The 22,417-nt window shown below is 42.9% G+C and overlaps 1 protein-coding gene across 4 annotated transcripts in view; it reads right to left on the reverse strand.

The window, feature by feature from the left end:
- Window positions 1-22,417, reverse strand: part of AMPD3 (adenosine monophosphate deaminase 3) — a 48,515-nt gene that overhangs the window by 17,688 nt on the left and 8,410 nt on the right. For 2 of the 4 annotated variants that reach the window (XM_030560377.1, XM_030560375.1), the window contains exons 2-6: window positions 19,756-19,978; window positions 16,713-16,908; window positions 15,171-15,336; window positions 11,502-11,721; window positions 6,598-6,727 (exon numbers count right to left, since the gene is read on the reverse strand). In XM_030560377.1, the coding sequence (XP_030416237.1) occupies window positions 6,598-6,727; window positions 11,502-11,721; window positions 15,171-15,336; window positions 16,713-16,908; window positions 19,756-19,976 (933 nt within the window). In that variant the 5' untranslated portion in view covers window positions 19,977-19,978. Of the gene's footprint in view, window positions 1-6,597; window positions 6,728-11,501; window positions 11,722-15,170; window positions 15,337-16,712; window positions 16,909-19,755; window positions 19,982-22,417 lie in introns of all 4 variants that reach the window. The other 2 variants (XM_030560378.1, XM_030560379.1) reach the window with 1 other exon arrangement.

Genomic DNA, 22,417 nt, shown 5'->3' on the forward strand with positions numbered 1-22,417 from the left:
CATTTTAAGTGTAGACATGCCCTAAGTTAAGTGCAGAGCTGTTGAGTAGATATGCTTATACTCTGACAAGCATAATGATGTAAGCAACATAGCTATTTTTACTGCTTTAAATACAAGGGTGTCTATTGTGCATTTAGTTGTGTATCCTAGACCTCTCTGATTAGGAACTAACTTTCTCCTGTATGCTGCATCACCTCAATTACCCACATAAAGTAACCACCTAGTTCAATATTGATTACTACATTGCACATCTAGGGCCAATTGCTATCTAGCTTCTTTAGTTGCCCTATTATTTCCTGGCACATCAACTTGCCTATGAAAACCCCCCACATCTTCATGCACAAGTAAGTGTGTGTTTATGCAAATACATCTGCATTTGCAGACTGCCTGTGGGCAGGCCAGACAAGGGTGTGTGTGTGTACACCATGGCTCATGCTGGAAGGATTGCAGAAGAGATGTATTGTAATCAGAGCCCTGTTGGGGTGAACTCACCTAGGGCACCCCCTTGGGGGCTAGGTCTGTGGATCAGCTCCTCATGCTATATAGAGCAACAGAAGGGGGTGCTCTGGGGCTCAGGATACTCTCTGTGATTCAGCTCTCTGGCTAGGCCACTATACAGTTGCCCCCTCCAACCTGCTTCTGGGATATCACAGTCTCTCTGGATTGGCTATCTACCTCAATCTCTAACAATCCTATGCCACTCCCATCTGCTACTCCAGGTTCTAGCCTGGGACCCTACAATCAGCAGGCAAGGTCTACACAATCTCAACCTTTGCTTTTCTTTCTGTGGGAAGCACTGTCTACATCAAGGGTCAGTTCATCATAGCTATTTCTCTTAGGGACATAAATTCATAGTGTAGACCAGCCCTTAGAGATGTTCAAGGTGTTGAAAGATTTTGATTCTGGACACAGGCACCATGTTCACTGTCAATATTCTCTTGCCCAATGAAATACTAGAAACTAGTTGGTTTGGCTGATTCACTGAGCACCTCAGGTACAGTTAATAGATGTGACCTAACTTCCAGGGAAAACAGTTAGTAAACATAAAATCCAACCTTTAGCAAACCTGAGTAGAGTGCAGAACGCAACTCCCAGATGCTGTAGAACTATAGGGACTCAACCTCTTGTAATTCATAAACCTTGTAGATAACCATTCCCTCCTTTTCAACCCAAAAACGAACACACCTTTGTTGAAGGAAAAGACTGGAATCTTATTTACTTGCTGTCAAAGATGGTGACCGATCAGCAATTGCAGCTTCTTTAAAGTCATTCTACTCAGAAAAAAATTTTTTCTCTCAACAATACATGGGTGATTCAAGAGGATCATGTAACGCCTCTAAGGTGTTCTCACTACTCTGCCATGGATGCCACCATATCTGAGCTAAGATCAGGAAGCTTATTCCCAGGGAAATATGACTCTATTCATTATCCGGTAGTGTGATCACTTTCCTGGCACCTCTGTCGTTATTTCTGCCGGACTACTCCAGATTTTCTGGCTACCTCCCTGAAATATACCCAATGAATGTTGACCTCCATGAGTGTGGCAAACCGACACAACAACATTTATTTGAGTATAATGCAGTCTTGAGTTTCTGAAATGTACTTGGAAAAGTGATCCGTATATTGTACTGCATAATTTATTAGCACACGTTTATACACACTGACAATTCAAAGTCCGAAGATGAAAATCAACTTGGATAAACCAGCTAAAAACAGAAATCTGAATAAATGTCGTCATATATGATTTTTGACTGGAGTTATGCAAGAGTTTGTCTTTGAATGCAGCATAAATTGTTTTGAAGTACTGTATGACCAACCCATCCTTCCCCTCCACAAATTTGCCTTTATTTGAAATTTCATCACAATGGCTATTTTTATCATAAGCATATGAAAATGTAACTACGTACATTACTTTTTCCGTTATGAAATGCATCTTTGCTCAAAAACGGAAGCATATTTTCACTCAGATAGGGGTCTCTGTGTGTATGCAAAAATTGCAAAACTAGGCTCCTTTTTTAAGAGTTCTTGATATGGTGCCCAGAGTGTGCTAAGGGTACTATAGACAGATCTAACAAGTCCCTGCCCCAAAGACCTTATGTTCTACCTTAATTACATCACATACAGACAATAGAGAGAGGGGATGGATTCAATATAAGACTGAGGCTTTTTCTTCCTATGTTTTCCAGCCTTTCCCATTTGACCCTTTTTGGATCTGTTTCTTGTCATTTGCGCTGTCTTCAGACATTGTCTCATGTCTCCTTTGATATCTCCTAAAACTTTTTTTCCTTTTGGTGAAGAGTCAGAAAACTCACTGCAGGGTTTCCTGGTTTCCTTCCATGAGAGAGAGCATGTAGCCCATGATCTTCTTAATCTCACTACTTTATTCAAATAAACCAATAACCCTAATGATATATGGAAGCTTCTGTTTGAATATGGACTACACCTCATGTGAACTAAATGTCTCACTCAACAAAACCCACTGCACCCCAAATGTTTCCTTTAACCTTTCATTCCAGTGTGCCACTGATCAAAGAACTGCAGCACTCCCATTTGCCCTGCAGCCCTTCCTGTCAGAGCCAACTCTACTGAATTTGCACTGAAGGTTTTCCCCACAGGTCCCTTCTCCTCCTCTTGTCACAAGACTGCCTCTGGACCCTTTTGACCACCCTCTGCCGTCAGAGCAGGGAGAATGAAATAATAGTTCCTCCCACCAACCAGACAGGACAGCTGCAGTTGTATATCATCTTCATCCTGCTTGGGTCCCCATACTTACCACATCCTCCTGCCCCCCTCACACCTAACCTCCTATGTCCACTTCCCTCATTCCACCTTCCATTGCTTCTCTTCCCTACCACCTTTACCTCTGCCTCAGCAAAGCATGTTCCTCAGCTGACACACTATGCACACAGTCCCCCTCACTAGCCAGCCATCTTTCACTGATTTCCATCCTACTGTCCCCATTCCTGAATTTTCAAAAAGTTACAAATGAAGGGATTAACTGTTTCTCTAAGCTTTTACCTACACTGTTTGGCTTGAATCTGTCTCAACACCTTCTAAGTCACCAATAAAGCAGTGTGTGGGATGGGGCAGTCTGTCCCCCTTAAAGGTAGTAGGGCCTAGTGGTCAGCTCATGCTATGATTTGACATTGCTCTTTCAGATTTTGAAAGGTAAGATATATGTACACACAAGGATGTAGGGGATAAGGACAGAGAGGAAGCAACTCTGGGAATAAGCAGTGCTTAGGTGGAAATCTCATCACTGTGCCTTTAAGGGCCCAGGGCCAGGAGCTGAGAGGGGGAGGCAGACTCCCCCCTCAACAAACCAACTGGGAATGAGCTGGGCGAAGGGGACCAACATAAATGTTGCTTCCTCTCTCATAAAAGACAGACACCAGTAGGAGAGGTCTGTGTCAGTCAAACAAACCTTCTGAGCCTGAGGACTAACAGAAAGGAAGAGTCACCTAAGAATAAGCTGGCTAAGCCCGTACTGGTGACTAAATTACAACCCTGCTCCAAGAAGGAGAGCTGGGGACTTCAAGCAGTCATTAACTCTCTCCTTAACCCAGAATTACCCAGCTCTCTGAGGAGGGCTGGGGTTGCTGCCTTAAGGAGAGACAATGACTGTTTAACTGAAGTATACCCTGTTCCAGGAAGAGAGCTGGGAATTCCTGTCTTGAAGGGGAGAGAGTGACTGCAACTCTTACATGGACCCAGAGTGGGGCAACTTTACCAAGTGTGACTCACTGTGTTAAAGACTTCAAGGAAAAAATCCTAGACCCCACATGGGGGGGGGTACATGTCTTAAACCAATTTAGTTAGGGTAACAGTGATAGAACATGAGGGGGCCAGGTGTGCAATGATACTACAGGGCTATGCTGGAGACCTGCACCCCATGATAGTCTATACAGATAGTCTTATGTGCATATATCATATATAAAACAACTGTCACCAAGTTGATGCTATACATTTAGAACAGTTAATGATAAATATAGTCACAGGTATCTTGAGCAGTCTATTGATGGTGATGTCTTTCCAATACTTAAGCCAGTGAAACTCTCAGCTGTAAACTACTTGGTTTTCTAGGTACATACACTTTCTCTTGTAAACACTACTACCCTTCCTAGGTAAGAGCTTCATACTACTTCCTGTGAAACCAATGAGACATCTAACATTAACTTCACCTAAGCAGACCTTAGGATAGGATCCCACAAGGTGGTAGCATCCGCAACTTCCATTAAGACCAATGAGAGATGAGGATGGTCAGCACTTTCTAGGATTGGGTCCTTATTCACCAACTGTCTCTCAACAGGAAATGTGTAGTGTAGGCTCAAAAAATATAGTACATGGAGTATATAGGAATTGCAATCGACAGGGGGTTATAGAATTAAATAAAACCTGGTTTACATGGCTTCGTTCATTAACCTCATAACTGTGCTACAGCCTTATAACTACTAAATAAGAAACTGGCAGCTATGGAGACTTAAGGACTCGAGCAGAAGTAGCAGTGCAAGCTCCCCCTCTCCCCAAAACCACTGCTGTGCACCAACCCTAATTTGGAAAGATTTCTTCTATGGGCTGCTTCAACTTCTGTGTCAAATCTGTCCTTGGATTTTCTGCTGAGAGATAGTACTGGTGTTGGCTATGTATTGTTCATCTGCGATTCCTCTTTTGGCTATCTTAGCTTTAGTGAGGTGTACACTGATAAGCTGGGAGCTACAAAAACCCCACCAACTTCTGGTCACTGCTAACCTTTAACACATGGAATGTCTCCATGTCCCTTTACTAGTTCCCATAACCATGTGCTTTGTCTTCCCTACATCCCTATGCCTTCCTTCAGAGGGCTGCAACAAGTTGCAGAATTACCTCTAGAGTCTTGAATTCAAATGTTTTCATATCATCCACATAATGGAAAAATCTCACCTTAAATAAGGCCAGCGCTAGAATATGTTTCTGGGATGTAAGGTGTGAGGTGCATTAGCAAAGCACCCAATAGGATTTGTATAACATTTTTAAAGCTATACTTTCTTCCCTAGCCACTAGTATTAGTGTCTCCCTTCCGGAGTATCAAGTTGATATGCAAACTTTAGAATAAAAAAGATGTTCTTTAAGATTGGTAATTAATAGCAATATTGTTCATGATTAACAACTTGGTTGGACTTGCTTACATTATTTAACCCCAGGACCGGAAGACTTAAAAGGGATGAAGTGCTCCCTCTGTTACTGAGAAGGGGAAAAGCCATTTGTTACAATGTTGTTTACTCTTAATTCCACCTACTGAGTTTTGCTGCTTTGGTTGGGATTTATTTACTCATGTGAACAAATCACAACCAAAGCAACAAAACTCAGTAGGTAGAATTAAAGGTAAACATGAGACTTACTATTACTAGTCTAGTGGATAGGGAGGAAACTGTAAATGTGATATCTTGATTTTTAGTAAGGCTTTTAACATAGTCCCACATGGCATTCTTGTAGGCAAATTAGGGTAATGTGGTGTAGATTAAACTTCTATGGGGGGGCGTGCTTAACTGGTTGAAAGACCATATTAAAAGAGTAGTTATGGTTCACTGTCAAACTAGAAGGATGTATCTGGTGGGATCTTGCAGAGAGATGTCCTGTATCTGGTATTCATCAATATTTTCACTGATGACTTGGCTAATGCAGTGGAGAGTCCACTTATAAAATTTGAGGATGACTACTGAGCGTATTTACTGAACTTGAAAAATGATACTCTGTTGCTTAGCACAGATCCATAACACTTTCTTACTGCTCAGTAGTTAACAGACCATTCTGTAAATACATCCAGGCTGTCTAAAAATACAACTGGCAATCTTTTTGAGGTTTAAAGGAGGAGATTTCCTTGCTTCTGGCAGAGATCATCCCCATTTCTGTTTACTGCTGATCCCTTGTTCAAACATACTTGTGAACCGCCATTTATCTTTGATGCACCTGATTACACAAAGTGGAAGATATGCTTTGCTACAGGCACAGTTTCTCAGTCGTTCATTTAAGAGAATTCAACTGTAAGTCCCAAACCACATCTCTGCATTTCAATATGCTTTCCTTCCTCGTACGCCGTGACTACGCTAGCCACATCTGGACTTCACTAGCACAGTATGAAATAAACATATTATGAAACTGAGCAACGTTACTGGTATCAGTTTTTTTTTCCAGGCTGGCTCATTTTCTTTTGCCGTGAACAGTCCTACAGGGGGTGTGCAATCTGTCAGTGGAGAAGATAAGAACTGGGTCTGGACTTGCAAAGGGAGGGATTGGTGAAATGGTCTGTTCCAACCAGATAATAAACTCAGTTTATTCCAAGCCTTAAATTTGTTCCTAAACTATCTATAATAACTGAGGCTGCAATGGGCCTGCAATGAAGAGTTAAACTTATAAACGATATGTGTTTAGCTTTTTTAAAAAATTACTATATTAGAATATTAGCCTGTAATCTAAATGTTTAGTGTGTGTGGTATTTATACAGCATCCTGTTCATTCCATCTATATTTCACACAAAAGTGAATGATATAGACTAAAGGGAGACAACTGAAAATTCCATCACAAAGACAGTAGCATGCCAATAAACCCTTTCACACTAACCTTTCTCACGTTATAAAAGTCTCGATGGGGATTACTCTTCAGTTCTTTAAATTCAGACATTTCATTTAGCATCTCATGTAAACTGAATTTAGATTCTAAAAAGTTAAGCCGTCTGTGGCAATATGTTTTTCTGCAAAAGAGAGACGATGTTTTAATTATGATCAGACTACTCAGATTAAGTTTGAGTGTAAATTACTTTGAGTGAAACAGCCATTAGATTTATCCATATTTTAATAAGTCCCAGACGTGATTTATCAGATCTATGGATGAAAACGGCTAGATATCATCAGTGCCACAAGTACTTCTTGTTCTTTTTGCTGATATAGACTAACACGGTTACCACTCTGAAACTTGGTTTTTGTGGTTACCAAGTAGGCCCTAAATTTGATTTGATACCAAATATGAAGCCAGTTAATAAAATACTAACAATGTGCTGGGAAGCTTTCTGGGTTTTTGTTTTTTTTAACAGCACAGAACTACAAGGACACTGAAGGATTGTATCTGGCCATGACTTACCCCCTTTTTGCATGCTATTTTTAACTTGTAATATTTTATCTCATCACTGTACCTCTGTGGAATTTCTAGTTCTTTCAGTCTGATACATGATTGGGGGGGGCGGGAGAGCTACATTTTACTTTTTTGTATTAGCTAACAAATGCTACCACTCAGATGCTAAAGATCACCTTCTTACACAATAGAAGCAACCGGTAAACAAAACTATTACAACATGGAAACGTAAGTTATTTTCAACCAGAATAGTTATACCTCAGGATATGATCTACTGTGAATGTGATTTAAGTTTTGGGTGCCTTTATAGGTGGTACATGTATTTACCAGTATTTTATCACTGTCTTTTTTGCTTCTTTTTGAGTTTTATTCTTTTTTTCACTCTCTCAAATTGCTTCACTTTCACCCTCTCTACTCCACTTTTTTTCTGTTCTATGTTTACCCCAATTTTTTATCTGCACCATTTGTCAAGCCTAATCTATGGTATTTCTAAAGTGTCTGTTTAATAACTAGCCCTTCTGTAACCCCATTGCCAGGACAGTCCCCCTTCATGGCCTTCAGAGCATAACCCCCTCCCACTGCAGGTATCTGTCTCTGAGGTCAGGGTATTGGGGCTTTGACCTCACAGCTAAAGAGCACTTTAGTCCTACCCCTTTCAGGGCATTGAACCTTTCAGTGGGACCCTGCTTCCAGTCTGGGCTTCCACAGATTCCCTTCCCAGGATCTGTTCATCACTTCCTGGAGAGCTGATCCAGCAGGCAGGCAAACACCATCTCAGGATCACCCAGGCCTCTCTCCCACCAAAAGAACTAGAGCTCTGTTCTTCTCCCTTGGCAGGTTTGAAGTGAGCTAGGTCCTCTCCTCTTATCTTCCCTCTCCATAGCTCACATTGCTGCAAGTGTAGTGGAGCAGGGTCAACTGGGTCCACAAGCTTTTCTTAAACCCTTCCTACCAGGCAGGGCCGGCTCCAGGCACCAGCCCAGCAAGCAGATGCTTGGGGCGGCCATGGGGAAGGGGTGGCTTGTCCGGCTCTTCAGCGGCAATGCAGCAGTGGGTCCCTTGGTCCCTCTCGGAGGGAAGGACCGGCTGCTGAAGACTGAAGCGGCAGTGGTACAGCTCCCACAGATCGCAACCGTGGCTTTTTTTTTCCTGCTTGGGGCAGCAAAAACCCTGGAGCCAGCCCTGCAACCAGGGAGGAGCCTGTCAGACTCCTTAACCCCCTCGCTGTCCAGGAGTCCCTCTTTGCTCCAAGACACTTTCTCTTTTGCTACTCTTCTCAGGGTATGGCTACGTTTGGAATTTCAAAGCGCTGCTCCGGCAGCGCTTTGAAGTGTGAGTGTAGTCAGAGCAGCAGCGCTGGGAGAGAGCTCTCCCAGCGCTGCATGTAAACCACATCCCTTACGGGTGTAGCGTGCAGCGCTGGGAGCCACACTCCCAGCGCTGCTGGCCTGATTACACTGACGCTTTACAGCGCTGTATCTTGCAGCGCTCGGGGGTGTTTTTTCACACCCCAGTTGCAGCACTGTAAAGTGTGAGTGTAGCCAAGGCCAAAGTCTTTCCTCAATGGAACACAAATTGAATACTGTTGTAGTCAGTGAATCCATAATGTCTGAGTGAATTTGACATTAAACAGAATAAGTTTGCCCACTATCAGGGGCCTGGGATAGTCGGGAATGTAGGTGAGGAGACTTAAGGTGGCAAAGGTTAAAGGCTGGCACTCAGCCAACTGGAGCTTGTCATCCTGCCAGCAGCCCAAACTGGAATGGACAGAAGTGCCAGCAAGGCAGATGCCTGCAATGCAAAGATAGTTTGGTGTGGTTAGGCTAAGGGAAAGTTTATGCTGATTACTGTGAAGACTTTCTTGTGGTTGGGTTGTGTTCAGGCTGGGGTGGGAGTCAGAGTGGTAAAAGCCTAGTCTGAAGAAGTGAAAAGGCTCTGGGGAGCTTGTTCCTGTTTTCAGTCTGGTAAATGGGGGTTTCAACATACTCTAAAATTTAGCCTGAAGAAAGGGTTTGGATTGTTTCTCTCTTTGGCTTGCTTAAAGTGACAACATGTACCCTGCCAGAATAAAGGGTTCAGAACTGCTCTTATTTTAATTTTTTACTACTCCATGAAAATCTCTCTGAGAAGCTAGGCTAGCTTGTCACTAGTGAAGGATTTGGCCTCCCTTAAAGGGAGAGGATCTAGGGCATGTGGTGGTTGTGAGGCAGGCAAATGGCTTGGTGGATAATCCAGACTATTGTTCTGTTTCAGGGTCCACATCTGAGACTCCGGGGAGCAGTATTCACTGTAGTGCCCCTCTTTTCCTGATATTGGGGCACTGAGGCTAATGTGAGCTCAAGTGCTCTTATCCTGCCTCCTGACTGAAGACTTAAAAAATATTAAATGCAGTACTTAACATCAAATGCACAAATCTTCATTATTCAGTAAGAAAGCTGATATTCCAATTATATAGTAGTGGTGACATGCACAGTTCTGGTTCCCACATTTCTAAAGGTTCAAGTCAGATTTGGCCTGAAACATGTTTTATGTAAACTTGTTCACCCTTCACTATGCCTAGCATCTAGAGCAGGGGTTGGCAACCTACGGCACATGTGCCACCTTTGGCACACAAGCTGATTTTGCCTGGTACGCGGCTGCCAGCCAGAGTCCCAGCCGCCGGCCCTGCTCAGCTGAGAGAATGGAACCCCCAGGCCAGCAGGAGGCTGAGCAAGGCCGGTGTCCAGGACCCCAGACCAATGGCAGGCGCGACCCCCCAGCTCTCCTCTCACCACAGTCGGGTTCTGCAGCTCCCGGGAGTGAGAGCCGCCAAGAAGCAGGGCCCTGAGCCTGCTGCAGGAGGGGTGGTGGCAGCAGCTCACGCTCCCGGAAGCCGCAGAGCCCAAGCGTGGCGAGCAGGGAGCCAGGGGGCACATGGGGACCACCACCCCCATCCACTGCAGGAGCCCCCCGAAGGGGGGCACTGGGCTGCAGCCTGACCCAGCGTGTGCCCCCCCCCAGCTCTCCCCTCACCATGCTTGGGTTCTGTGGCTCCCGGAAGTATGAGCCACTGCTGCCACTGCCCATCCCGCAGCTCCCCCCGTCCCGCTGCCACAGCACTCTGCGGGGAGGGGCTGTGCATGCAGCAGCCCGGCAGCGTGTTTTGCCTCCATGTGGAGTCAGTATCTGACTGCATGGGCCTGGTAAGGGGAGTCCCGGGGGCAGTCAGGGAGCAGAGGGAGGGCTGGATGGGTTGGGAGTTCTGGGGGTCCTGTCAGGGGGCGGGGAGTGGTTGGATGGGGCATGGGAGTCCCCAGGGGTCTGTCTGGGGATGGGGGTGTGGATAATGGTTGGGACAGTCAGGGGACAGGTAGGGGGTAAGGTCCTAGGAAGGCAGTGAGGGTGGGGGGGTCTCAGGAGGGGGCAGTCAGGGGACAAGGAGCAGGGGAGGGTTGGGGGTTCTGACAAGGGCAGTCAGGGTGGGAAGTGGGAGGAAGTGGATGGGGGCGGGGCTAGGGCAGGGCTCTCTTCTTTTTGACTGTTGAAATATGGTAACCCTAGACGAGGGGAGAGCTGGGGGACACACGGGGGCTGGTGTCCACATACATCCACTGCAAGCTGTAGAAGCCCCCGGGGGGGCCACCAGGCCACAGCCTGGGCCGGGGGGGGAGGGCGCAGCTGCGCCCCCTGCACCCTGCCGGCTCCTCCATGGCTGGGGCTCGCTGCTGCCTGGCTCTCCAGTACCTCTGGACGGCAGATCCTCCCTGCCGAGCTGCTGCAGTGGCCCAAGCCCGGCAAAGCCAGTGAGTGGACTCAGGGTGGGGGCCACTGGGATGGGGTGGGAAGGGCTGTGCACCCTCCAAGGGAGTGCGGGGAGGGGGAAACCTGGTCTGGGGAGCAGCCCCTGGACAGGCTGGCTCCTGGGATCTATAAAGGCTTGTTGGGATTTGCCCCTCAATGAACTGATGTGGGAGGGTAGGGGAGTGCAAAGTGGAAGTTCCACCACCTAGGGCGCAAAATATTCTTGCAAGGGCCCTGCCCAACGGGGTGTGTGCACCCCAGGTTAAGAACCACTGCACTAAACAATAGTTTACAGACTTATAGCGAGAGACCTTCTAAAAACGTTAATGTATTACCAGCATACAAAACCTTAAATTACAGTGAATAAATGAAGACTCGGCACACCACTTCTAAAAGGTTGCCAACCCCTGATCTAGAGGCTAAAGACACCTTTAGAGGTTTACTTCTTAGGTTTTTCTGTTCATTGTAAGGCATTTTTCACTGTATTTCCTACCCATGAATGGTAAGACACTCAACAGATGTAAAACAAATGCTTTGAACATGAGCAGTCTATCAAGAAATTGGTGCTGATCTGTATTACCAGCTCTTTGGAAAAGCATGGTAGTAAACATACATACGTTGGACCATCTGCAATCAGAGCAAGAACATGGCTAAGGTCAATTGTGTAGGTCTCCAGATCAGGATATGGCAGACTCCGGGGCTCATTGAGTTTCATCGTTTCTTTGTTGTCATAAACAAAGAGAATGCCTCCTTGCATTTTGACAACATAATCCAAATTGCCTGGAGCATCATCAAGGTTGTAAGGATTCTCTAGTTTTCCCGGGAGTGGATGGAAATCTGTGAAACAAGCTTGATGTCAGAAATAACCCATTTTGAAAAGCAAAATAGTTACAGAAAAATTAATATTGTTAGTTTCTGCTCTAAAAAGAGAGATTGATTTCAAATCCATTTTTCATCTGTTAAAAACATGTCGGTAGGTACTCTAAAGGATCTATAGTCATAGCACAGTTGGCTTTATTCTGACCAGCTTCATTAAAATTAAATTTATTTTTTTTAAATAAGTAGGGCCTTACCAAATTCATGGTCCATTTTGATAAATTTCAGTCTTAGGATTTTTAAAATCCGAAATTTCATGGGGTTGGGTTTAGGGGTGGGGGGTCCACAAGACTATTGTGGAGTGGGATATTGTTTCCATTACTTCTGCACTGCTGGAGGCATGGTATTGCCACCCTGACATCTGTGGCACTGGTGCTGCCTTCAGAGCTGGGCAGCCACAGAGGCAGCTGTTGGCTGGGCCACTTTGACTTCTGTGCTGTTGCTGGAGCCAGTGCTGCCTTCACAGCTGGGCTCCCAGTCAGCAGCTGCAGGGCTTCCTGCAGCCAGGAGAGGTTGCTGGATGTGGGTCTGACCCAGCACCTGGAACAGCTTGTGCTGGGGAAGAGGAAGTCACTTCCCTCCCCTGCCCAGCCAGGACTAGCAGCTGGAGCCTGGCACATGGTAGAAGCCCCTGGCTGGGATGCCCCCAGCCCCTCCCCAGCTCTGGGCCCAGCACTCGAGGTTAAAGAGGCCTTGGGTTGGTTGTCTGACCCTACCACGGCATTCTCCCCTCTCCCCCACAACCACAATATGCTGGGCAGCTGGTCACCCAGACATAAGGCCAGCCATACCCCCTCAAAAGTGACAGCCCCCCATACCATGCCACCTTCACTTCTGCCCTGCTGCTGGCAACAGCAATGCCTTCACAGCTGGGTACCCATGAAGGCAGTGCAGAAGTACGGGTGGCAATACATGAACTCCTTACAATAATCAGATTTCATAGAGGAGACCAGATTTTACATTTCGTTTTTCATGGCTATGAATTTGGTAGGACCCTATTTATAAGCTACTAAAGTTTCTATCATAATTCCAGTACACTATTTTATGTACTTTGATGCTATATAGAGACGGACTTCAAATGTATGCATCAACATCACCATATTATAATTCAAGGTATACCTATGTCTCAATACAATTTCAGAAACTTTAACAAAAAAAGAGATTGGGGATGAAAGTACAGTTGAGATCTTTGAGTACTGACTATCTCTCCATGACTACTAGTCCCCTTTCACCTTTTTCTTACAGTGGTTTTGGACATGTTTCACCACAAGTGAATCAGCAGTTCCAATACTGATACATCAGTCAGAAAGGAATAGGATACACTCTCCTCCCTCATCATGTCATACAGTGAGAAGTGAGTAGGTGCAGTAAACTTTCACCCTGTGATGAATATGCTCCATACTTGGCAAAGGTAGGCAATAACCAAGACCCAAGTGTTTCTTAAACTTTACACGATAGACCAAACCTCTTCCGCATCTTCAAAGAAAACTGCTTTTATTTTCATAAACACTCATTTTCATGCTTCTCTGCTTTTGACCAGAATCAGGAAATGCATAAATCAAAGTGACAATAGTTTTCCCTGTAGTTATTCCAGTATAACTAGAATCAGGAATTACCAGAAATGTAGAGAGAAGACCTGTTTTAATGAGATTTTTAGTCCCACTTTACAGTTCCGCAAGGTTTGAATAATTTGGATACAAGTCAGCTATGCAAACTTTTGGGTGCTTATCTAAATTGAACCTCCAAAGCCTTTGCCCATCACTAAGGCTGCGATTTAGTTACGGAGGTCACAGAAGTCACAGAATCCATGACTTCCAGTGGCCTCTGTGACTTCAACTTGCGTTGGTCAGGAGTTGCAGGGTCCCCTGCCGCCCACTGGGGCAGGAACCTGTGGGGTACCCGTGCAGCCTCTGGCATCCCAGCAGCAACCGGCTGCCAGAATGGGAACCGCCAGGCAGCTCTGGGCCCTGGGGTGAGGGGGTGTGGCAGGAACCCCTGAGCTCCCAACTGCTGTGGCTGTGGGGTATGGTGGGGAACCCTGAACTGGCAGCAGGAAACACCAAGAGCTGCAGGTGGCAGGGGTATCCTGCAGCCCCCAGCTGCTGCAGGCAGCTGCTAGTCCCTGTAACTGCCCCACTTGAAGTAGTGTGGGGATCTGCAGATCCTCACTCTATCAGGGATATTTTTAGTAAAATTAGGGACAGGTCAGGGCTTCTGTGAATTTTTCTGTTTTGCCCTGTTCATGACTTTTACTAAAAATATCCATGACAAAATCTTAGCCTTACCCATCACTAATTAGTGATTAGATCATACCCTCTCTTACTGTAGCATACAGTATATTGCAACCTCAGCTATAGCTGACCTAAACCAATTAAACCATGCCTGGACTTAATACTAAGTAGTCTGAATGATAACAAGATCATGCATTCAGTCTTGGCTTAACAGACTAGGTAAGAAAGGGAAGTTACCACATCCTTGCCATTCCTTTTTGAAATTACAGCACCTGAAGATATGTGCTGTGAATTGACATCAGAAGTGTCTCAACAGTAAATAGGTATTCATATTCACAACCACCTGGATACATCTTACTCAAATACTTTAGAGGCACTTACAACTTAAATCACAACCTTAAAATCATATTTTTATTTAATTACTAATACCTTAGAAATAACAATGTGAAACTTGTTTTCAAATAAGATTTCTCTTGCATCTAGACAGCCACGTCGTCTCACCAACTAGTCTAGAAATTCTCACAAATGTCATCTTCTCTTGAATAGTCAGTATATTTCTACCTACCAGAAAAGATTTCTTTTAATATAAAACCTTCTACTTGAGGACATATAAACTTCCTCCTCCCTGCCACTATAGGAGAGGACAACCATAATATCTCTTTCCAGCAAGTTCATGGCTGAGGTCGAACAAAAACTAAACCTCTCACGTTTATGGCTATTTAACAATATATTCTCATATTTCCAGGGATGTAAAATAAATGTGGTCCCTACAATCACAACCTACACCTTTGGCCTCCTTCACAACCTACACCTTTCTCCCTCATTATTGTAGTTAAAATGTAATTTACATTACTTTGTTTCTTGTTTGCTGCAAATATTAATGTCAGAATTCAAGTGTGTCTTTAGGGGCATGCAGGGGTTGGTTGGTTTGGTTAGTTGGTTTTTAAACTAGAGGTTATTCCAGACCAAAATCCCACATTCAAACCTCCCTGAACTTCAGGAAAATTTAAATTCAGGATGAACTTTTGAAGCTTGAGTCTCTGTCTAGTGTTTGCTTATTCAGACTGGAAAACAGATTTCAGAATGTAGCCTTTTTAATCTAAATAGAAATAATCACAGAAACCAAATGATGATTTCTACAGTATGATAGCTTTTTTTTTTAAGGGAAACCTATTGTACCTGGACATACTTCATCTTCCATCTTCCATTTTTCATCTTGCATACTGCATAAATACTGTGCTGTTGTTCTTGGAAAGCGATGGTAAGCAAGGCGACAATACTTCTCTCGAATTAGCAGAGCTTTCACCAGGCCCTTCGCAGCCTGTTCATAATCATCAACTGTAACCTGAAAAGAGAAGCTGTATAAATATTGAGGGAAGAGAAAGAGGAGCATCTATTAAAAGTCAGTTTGTCATTCATTTGAACCCACTTGGGCAATAAGATTTTTATTTCCAGAAGTGGAAGCCTTAATAGGATTTGGTCTAAGGCCTGGATCCACAAATTGACTTCGACATTGCAATGCTCAGCAGTATAGTGCCTATTTCTAGGTGTCTAGAAAATCACAGGAACAACACTGTAATACATAATGCCAAGCTAAGTACCTATGCTCCCCATTGAATCATAGAATATCAGGGCTGGAAGGGACCTCAGGAGGTCATCTAGTCCACCCCCCTGCTCAAAGCAGAGATAGGGGAGAGATAGGAGCCTCAGAATGTGATTCACAAAAGACAGCACATCATGTGGGAAACTTCTAAGCTAGCCAATGGGAGATGCCTATGACAGAAGCATGTCTTAAACACTGCCACTCTAGCTAGGCACCGAGCTCTGCTAGCAATCCATTAATGGGAACTCACCACCTGGAATCAGGTGGCTAAATCATTTCCTGTGGCAACGAGTTAAGCACCTGCCCTCACTCTACACAAAATGGGGGGGGGTTGCGCTGCTGCCCACCCACTAATTTTTAGTCTAGTGGTTAGAGCACTCATGTGGGATATGGGAGACCCAGGTTCAATTCCCCCTTCTCTGGCAGAAATAGAGAGGATTTGAAAGTGGTGTCTCACCTCTCAGGAGAGTGCTCTAATCACTGGCCTATGGGATATTCTGATATGGTGCTTCCGAAATCTCTCCTCCTAAAACTCTTCCACTGTGTATAAATAAGGAGTGAGTGGAGCAGTGGGACTGGACTCTGGGTCTCCCACATCTGCAGTGGATGCATTAACCACTGAACTAGTCATTTTCTCTGTTGCCCAATGACTAAGTATTTATGCACCATTTACCAAGGGACCCTAAAACTGGGACTTAGGCACCTATGTCTGAAACTTAAGACCCAAAGGTACTTAAGTGCCTTGCCTAAGGTCACAGAAGAAGTTGGTGAAAGAGCCAGAAGTTAAAACCAATAGTTGAGTCCAAATCTAGTTGAGGCCTTAACCACAAGAGTATTCTTCCTCCCATCTCTGTATGCTAAAGCACATATTTAATGCCTTGTATTTTACATCTTTTTTTCCTACCAATTAATATACAGTCATAAATAACCTGGGGCAAATTCTGCCGCATCAGACCTGTACAACCCCAGTGACTTCATTGTGAGATGTCAAAGTATAATAGGAGGGCCATAACAGGCAATCATTCCACACTGCACAAGTGCTCTCTCTTTCTTCACTCCCCTCACCCGCCCCCTTTCCCACTCAGAATACTAAAACAAAAAATTGACAGATTTCTTACCCCAGCACAGTAATCCCCACCAATTGTAACTCTCTGAAACTCTGGAACCGTAAATGACACTTGGAGTGGCTGACCAACACCTGGAAGAACTGGAGTTGCAGGAGAGGGAAGTGAACTGACTGATGGTGCCTTCCACTCTTGGGTTGGCATTTGTAATGATAAGGACTGGGACCGAATCATCTTGAAACTTTTCTTCCTAGGAATTCATGGCATCAAAATTTATATATCAGAAACCTGTCTTTATAGCAAAGAAGTATTTCATTCTAGAAAGCTTTCTGCAGTATGATAGATTTCAAATTATTCAAAAATTCTGGTTTATAAAAATGAGTTTTGAAATGTTTAGTCCAGTGATATTTCTGACACTTGTAGCATGCTACATGCAATTTATGTACAACAGACACACAATAAGCCCTGATTATTTAGAAAATAACTGAAAGCTGGTGTGCAGATTTTACTTTTTTGTGGTGCTGCAGAAGCATCACTTACAAGTGAGAGATTGATGTCACTGTAATGGGTGAAAAATATGTTCACTACACCTGTGCTTAATATAACAGGAGTTGAGAAATTTCTGACTCTTAAAACATTGTTGCACTAGAACTTAATAAAATGGCAGCTAGGAATGTGAGTGGGTGTGTACTGTGTAAGGTAAGTGGTTATATACCACCAAAAGCTATTACATAGGCTTCTGATTCTTTGTGACAGCTGCAGGTTTTAGAAACATATCAAGTTGACAGGTGTGTTTCTGGTGTGTTGTAAGTAGCAAAGGCATGTTCTGTCCATATGAGGAAACTCGCTTCAGTTGATTGACTTCAACAGGATCATGCCCTTAGTATTCAAGGGTAATTTGGCCTTTTGCTTCACTGAAAGCAGGAATGGACTTGTGTAACAAAATCAAATCCCTGTTTTAAATTGCCACTAGAATACCACATGAGGTTTCCCAGACAAAGGTAACTCCCATACAAAGGTTTCCCAACTCATCAGGCAAACTGTTTGTTAATCCCTTGCTTAAGACAAGTTTAACTGACTGATGGCTATGCATAATGTCCTGATTAGCAATCAGTCTTGTAAAAGATATATTTGTATACCACTTAAATAAAATCTCCCTTATAATGCTTATTTGCAATTTATTTTTCTAAACGTTTAAAATATACTTGAAATAATGAATTACCTGTGACTTGCATGCTGCAAACTTCTCCAACTTCATAATTTTACAGAAAAAGTGCCAAAACTTTAAAATGACCTTACAGGAAAACTTGAATAGTAATGCAAATACAGAGCCACCATTGCCTAGTAACAGTGACCAATGGTAAAACTTGGCACCTACTTCAAGAACCTCTAAAGATTCCTTCTCCAATCCAGTGTCAGTAAGAGCCCTTAAACAGAAGGAACACTGAAGTATGGAGATTTGTATTAATTCTGTGACACTTTATTTACTTCCTCAAATTTGTGGTATAAATAATACACGAGCCAAATTCTACCTTCACTTACATAAGTGTAACCCCCACACCCTGAAGTCAATACTGAAGCTCCTCATAAAATTTCACTCAATACAAACTGAAGTCAGTGGGAGTTATACTTGTATAACTGAAGGCAGAACTGGGCCATAAGTGTCCTTCAATCATTGAGAGCAAGGGTGATTACTGGTTCCATCCCCACAAGTAAACAGCATAAATATAGTATCCCACTTACCAGGATAAGGCCTGTACTACTACTTAGACACAAACACAGCTTGATTGACGCTATTTTTATAAAGCATTTTCCCACACTAAATATGCTTTGTTTAAATATCCTGTTAGAAGTTTTTCCACAAGAAAAAAAGTATCAAATTGTTGTTTGAATGCATGGAAAGACAAGGTAGAGATTATTTTATTTTTGTGACCATGTCAACTGCTGAATCCCACTAACTGAACTTTCATGATTCATCTCCAAAATATCTCAGCAAATATCATGTTGATAGCAGAATTAAATCACTTTTCTACCTTGCTTCCCTGTTACATTTATAATAAAAAACAAAGTCCATATTTAAGTAATTGATGTAATCTTCTGCCCAAAGGAAAATAAAATGAAAGTGTGTTTTTAGAACTTCATTTGTTTAGTAGATGGCAGTCTATTACTAGATCTCATATGACCTTTATCTCTGAGTTAAGGAGATCCTAATAATAACCCATTTGAGCCCACAACACTTCTCAGTTTCTCCTTCAGTGATAAAAATCAAGCATTTGCAGTCCTCTATTTTTATAGAGAGCTAAAACAAAAACATTGAATGCTGACTTCTGTAAATGTTTAGATGTTAAAACTCACTGACACTGAAAATCATGTGTCAAAAAACACACATAGCTTCCTTAAGTGTGTTGCTGATTTTATTTACACTGAAAGAGTCTGTTTGTATTCGCCTCTCACCAGCTATGTTTTGTTGAACTTGTTGAACCTATGGTATTACTGAGAGTACATGTCAGGGAATGACCTCACCAATTCAGGATCCTTTTATAACTCTGTTAGAGGACACTCCCCAGGTCATCTGCAACAGGAGCCACAAAGGGTGTGAAAGCCACCTGTTCATGTGTGTATGTTCCTTGACCTTGAAATGGTCTCTCCGAACAATCCTGGGGCAGATTATTCCCATCCTTAATGCATCAGATCAAGCAGGTGCTAAGAACCTGTAATTTCCCACTAATTTAATTTATTTTAAAGAGTACTGCAGGTGAAGAGCACCTGTCAGGATCTGGTCCAATAGCAATATGTTTGTGAGGTGCGTTGTGTTCATCACATTCTGAATGCAAGCAAATTCTAAAAAACTTTGCAACATATGTTTGCCTTTTCAAGACACTGTTTGTTGCAAAGCAGCTGCCAGAGTTTGACCCTTTGTATATATCAAATCATTCAGTATTACAACTTCCAGGAACATGTGCAATAAAGCAGCACTTTCTAAATCATACAGCTTGCTTCTGTGTTCAAGTATTATACCATTTGTGATGTATTCCTGTATGTAATTCTAAAACCCACTTTAAACATTTTTCCAGGAAAACAATGGTACTGAACAAACCTCTTAGCTGTCTCCACAGAATGCTGTTCTGCCAACTCCTTCTCCAGTTCCCTCTCTTTAGCCTCTTTCTGCCCAATAGGACAGTCTTCAGGCACAGTGAATAGTGACAAGGCATCTTTGCTGTCTTCTTCTCGGAGAACTTTAGCAAATACCTTTTCTGCTAGAAGCCGTACCTGCTCATCAACCTCAGAAATATTCAGCTTTGGAAATTGCCTAGGCATTTCTGCTAATAAGAAAAAACAAGCCAGTTCACAGAATTGTAACTAAAACTTGAATTAAAATTATTTTTCATGGCATTTCAACTGAAACTAAAATAAGAATTTTTAGAATGGGAGAAAGTGTGCATGCATACAATTTACAGCACACTAGCTATGAAGCACACTAGCTTACAGTAGTCAATAGTATATAAAGTAACATCCAATCTGTCATAAGAATCAAGGGAAACCTTTGAGTACATGTGTTTTGGAGCTCAGTTTAATTTGTGAATTAGGACTTTTTTTTAAACTTAAAGGATAAATTTTGTTACTTCCATCAGAAAGTAACACTTCTAAGGTACAAATTGATTTAGGCACAAAAACACCACAGCCTTAAGGCTGGTTGAAGAGAAGGAGACTGAATGAAAGCCCATTCTCTGTGCCAGATGATCATATGGTACAGGGTAACATGAGATTTTCATTGCTGAGTAACGCTGCTTGGGCTGAAGGATACTCTTGTATTTATCATCTTCTATGTGAAGATATAGAGACTGCAAATATTATGATTATAAGGATGTTCACTTGCACTAATCTTTTAATGGGATTCACAACCTTGTGTCATGGTTCAGGGCAACTGCATCTGTATTTCCCAACAGTGGTCCAGCAAAGGCACCCACTCTCGAACTTCCAGACCTCTAGCCATTGCTTTTCGTGGGCTGATACCTGTGTCTCACTCCCTTCTGACCAGGGTATTTCCAGGCTGCACAGTTTCCTGACTCTACAGAGACAAGCTGCCAAGCACACCTGCTTGCTTTCATTTCAGAGACTGATAGCAGAAAGATTGTCAACAGGTATAAGTGACTACACCGTTCTTTTTATGCAAACCTATTTTATTTTTAAGGTTAAAAACACTACAAAGAAAACTTAACAGTAAAATAACCTACATTCATGCTAATAAGCGTCCCAGACATCAACCCAGTTCTGATATGGGCTCTGTCAGGAGCAGTCCTACCTCACCCTATGGGTTTTCTTGTCACTACAAATTCATCACAGCTTCATTTCAGAACAAGAACAGCTTTATGGGACCTCAGTAGGTCCCATCCTTCCACCTCTTAAGAATTAGGGCCCTCCATGTGTAACTCTCACAACTCCAGGGTGTGGTGCTCTATCCCACCTAGTAGCACCAAGACCACGTAGTGAGATAAAAGGAGTCTGCTCTACAGCTTTTGCTAACAGGCAGGTGGCTTTTAGCTCATGCGGTAGAGGCTCATGCACTAAGCTCCAGAGGTCCCTGGTTCAATCCCACCCACCGACAACCGGGGTTTGCTGGCGTTACACATGCACAAGGGTCCTGTCTGGTTTTTGGTCAGGAAAACTCTGGTCTGTTTAAAACCCAGGCTATTTATCCAAAAGAACCAGGAGAGTGGCTTCAGAACCTCAATAACAGAGGAAGTACATTAGCGTCCCCTACCCTGCTAGAGAAAGTATATACAATGCCACGATAACACACATGCAATGACGTTTTTTATACAACGTACACCAAACGTGTTAACCCTAATTCAGTAAAGTTTAACCTTACTGATTTTAAGTTTCTGAATTCCATAAAGTTAGTTCAGTATATTAGTGTCAGTCTGTCACAATGTTACCAAAATTCTCATATTATTGGGCATTCCCAAGACACATATACATGTGAACCTGTTGAGACTTGGTGCTAGAAATTATACAAATGCCCTGCATTTCCAAAGCAGTGAGTTTTTGTAGTGTAATATATATTCAATGAAGAAAAGTTACAAGTATTCATTCTGAACAGAACATTAATAATGGGAAGCCATACTAGCATGGGAAGTCAACTAGCAGAGTTCTTTCTTGCTTCCTGCCTCCCATTCTACTCCATTGTCTTTAAATCAATTCCATAATCATAGGCAAGTTGAAAACTGATTTTAAATTCAGTCATATTTGCATCTCTTTACCTTTTGTTTGTCACGGAGCTCTTGTGAAGTGGAGGTGGCTATGTGGCGGAAGTTGAAATGCTGTGTTTATCTTGGCAAAGGTTTTTAATTAGTTTTCTAACAGCTCATAACTTGCCTTTGATCTGCATGTGAGAGGGAGGCAGGGTATAGACTGTAGTTTCTATTGGGTTTTTAATCTTCTTTTAAAGCTGTTTTCATATTTCATGTTTCTATTTTAATATCTTTCCATCATAAAAAGACTTCTGTTTTATTACAGATGCACCACTATAGATGATGATCTTTTAGAGTTTCTTCTGCAACTCTACAGTTTTGTTTGTTGAACTCTACACACACTATTCCCAGCCTGGAGCTTGATACATACGGTAGCAATTCAGGGAAAACTGTGGGCAAATTATTGCCCAGCAGTATTAGTCTGTAAAGCATTTTTAAATACTTTTGGGTATGATAGGAGCTATTTCAAGCCAGATTCCATTCTATTTATTTGGGTTTAAAAATAGA

Source organism: Gopherus evgoodei, chromosome 4, assembly GCF_007399415.2.
Source record: "Gopherus evgoodei ecotype Sinaloan lineage chromosome 4, rGopEvg1_v1.p, whole genome shotgun sequence".
Taxonomy (NCBI): Eukaryota; Metazoa; Chordata; order Testudines; family Testudinidae; genus Gopherus; species Gopherus evgoodei.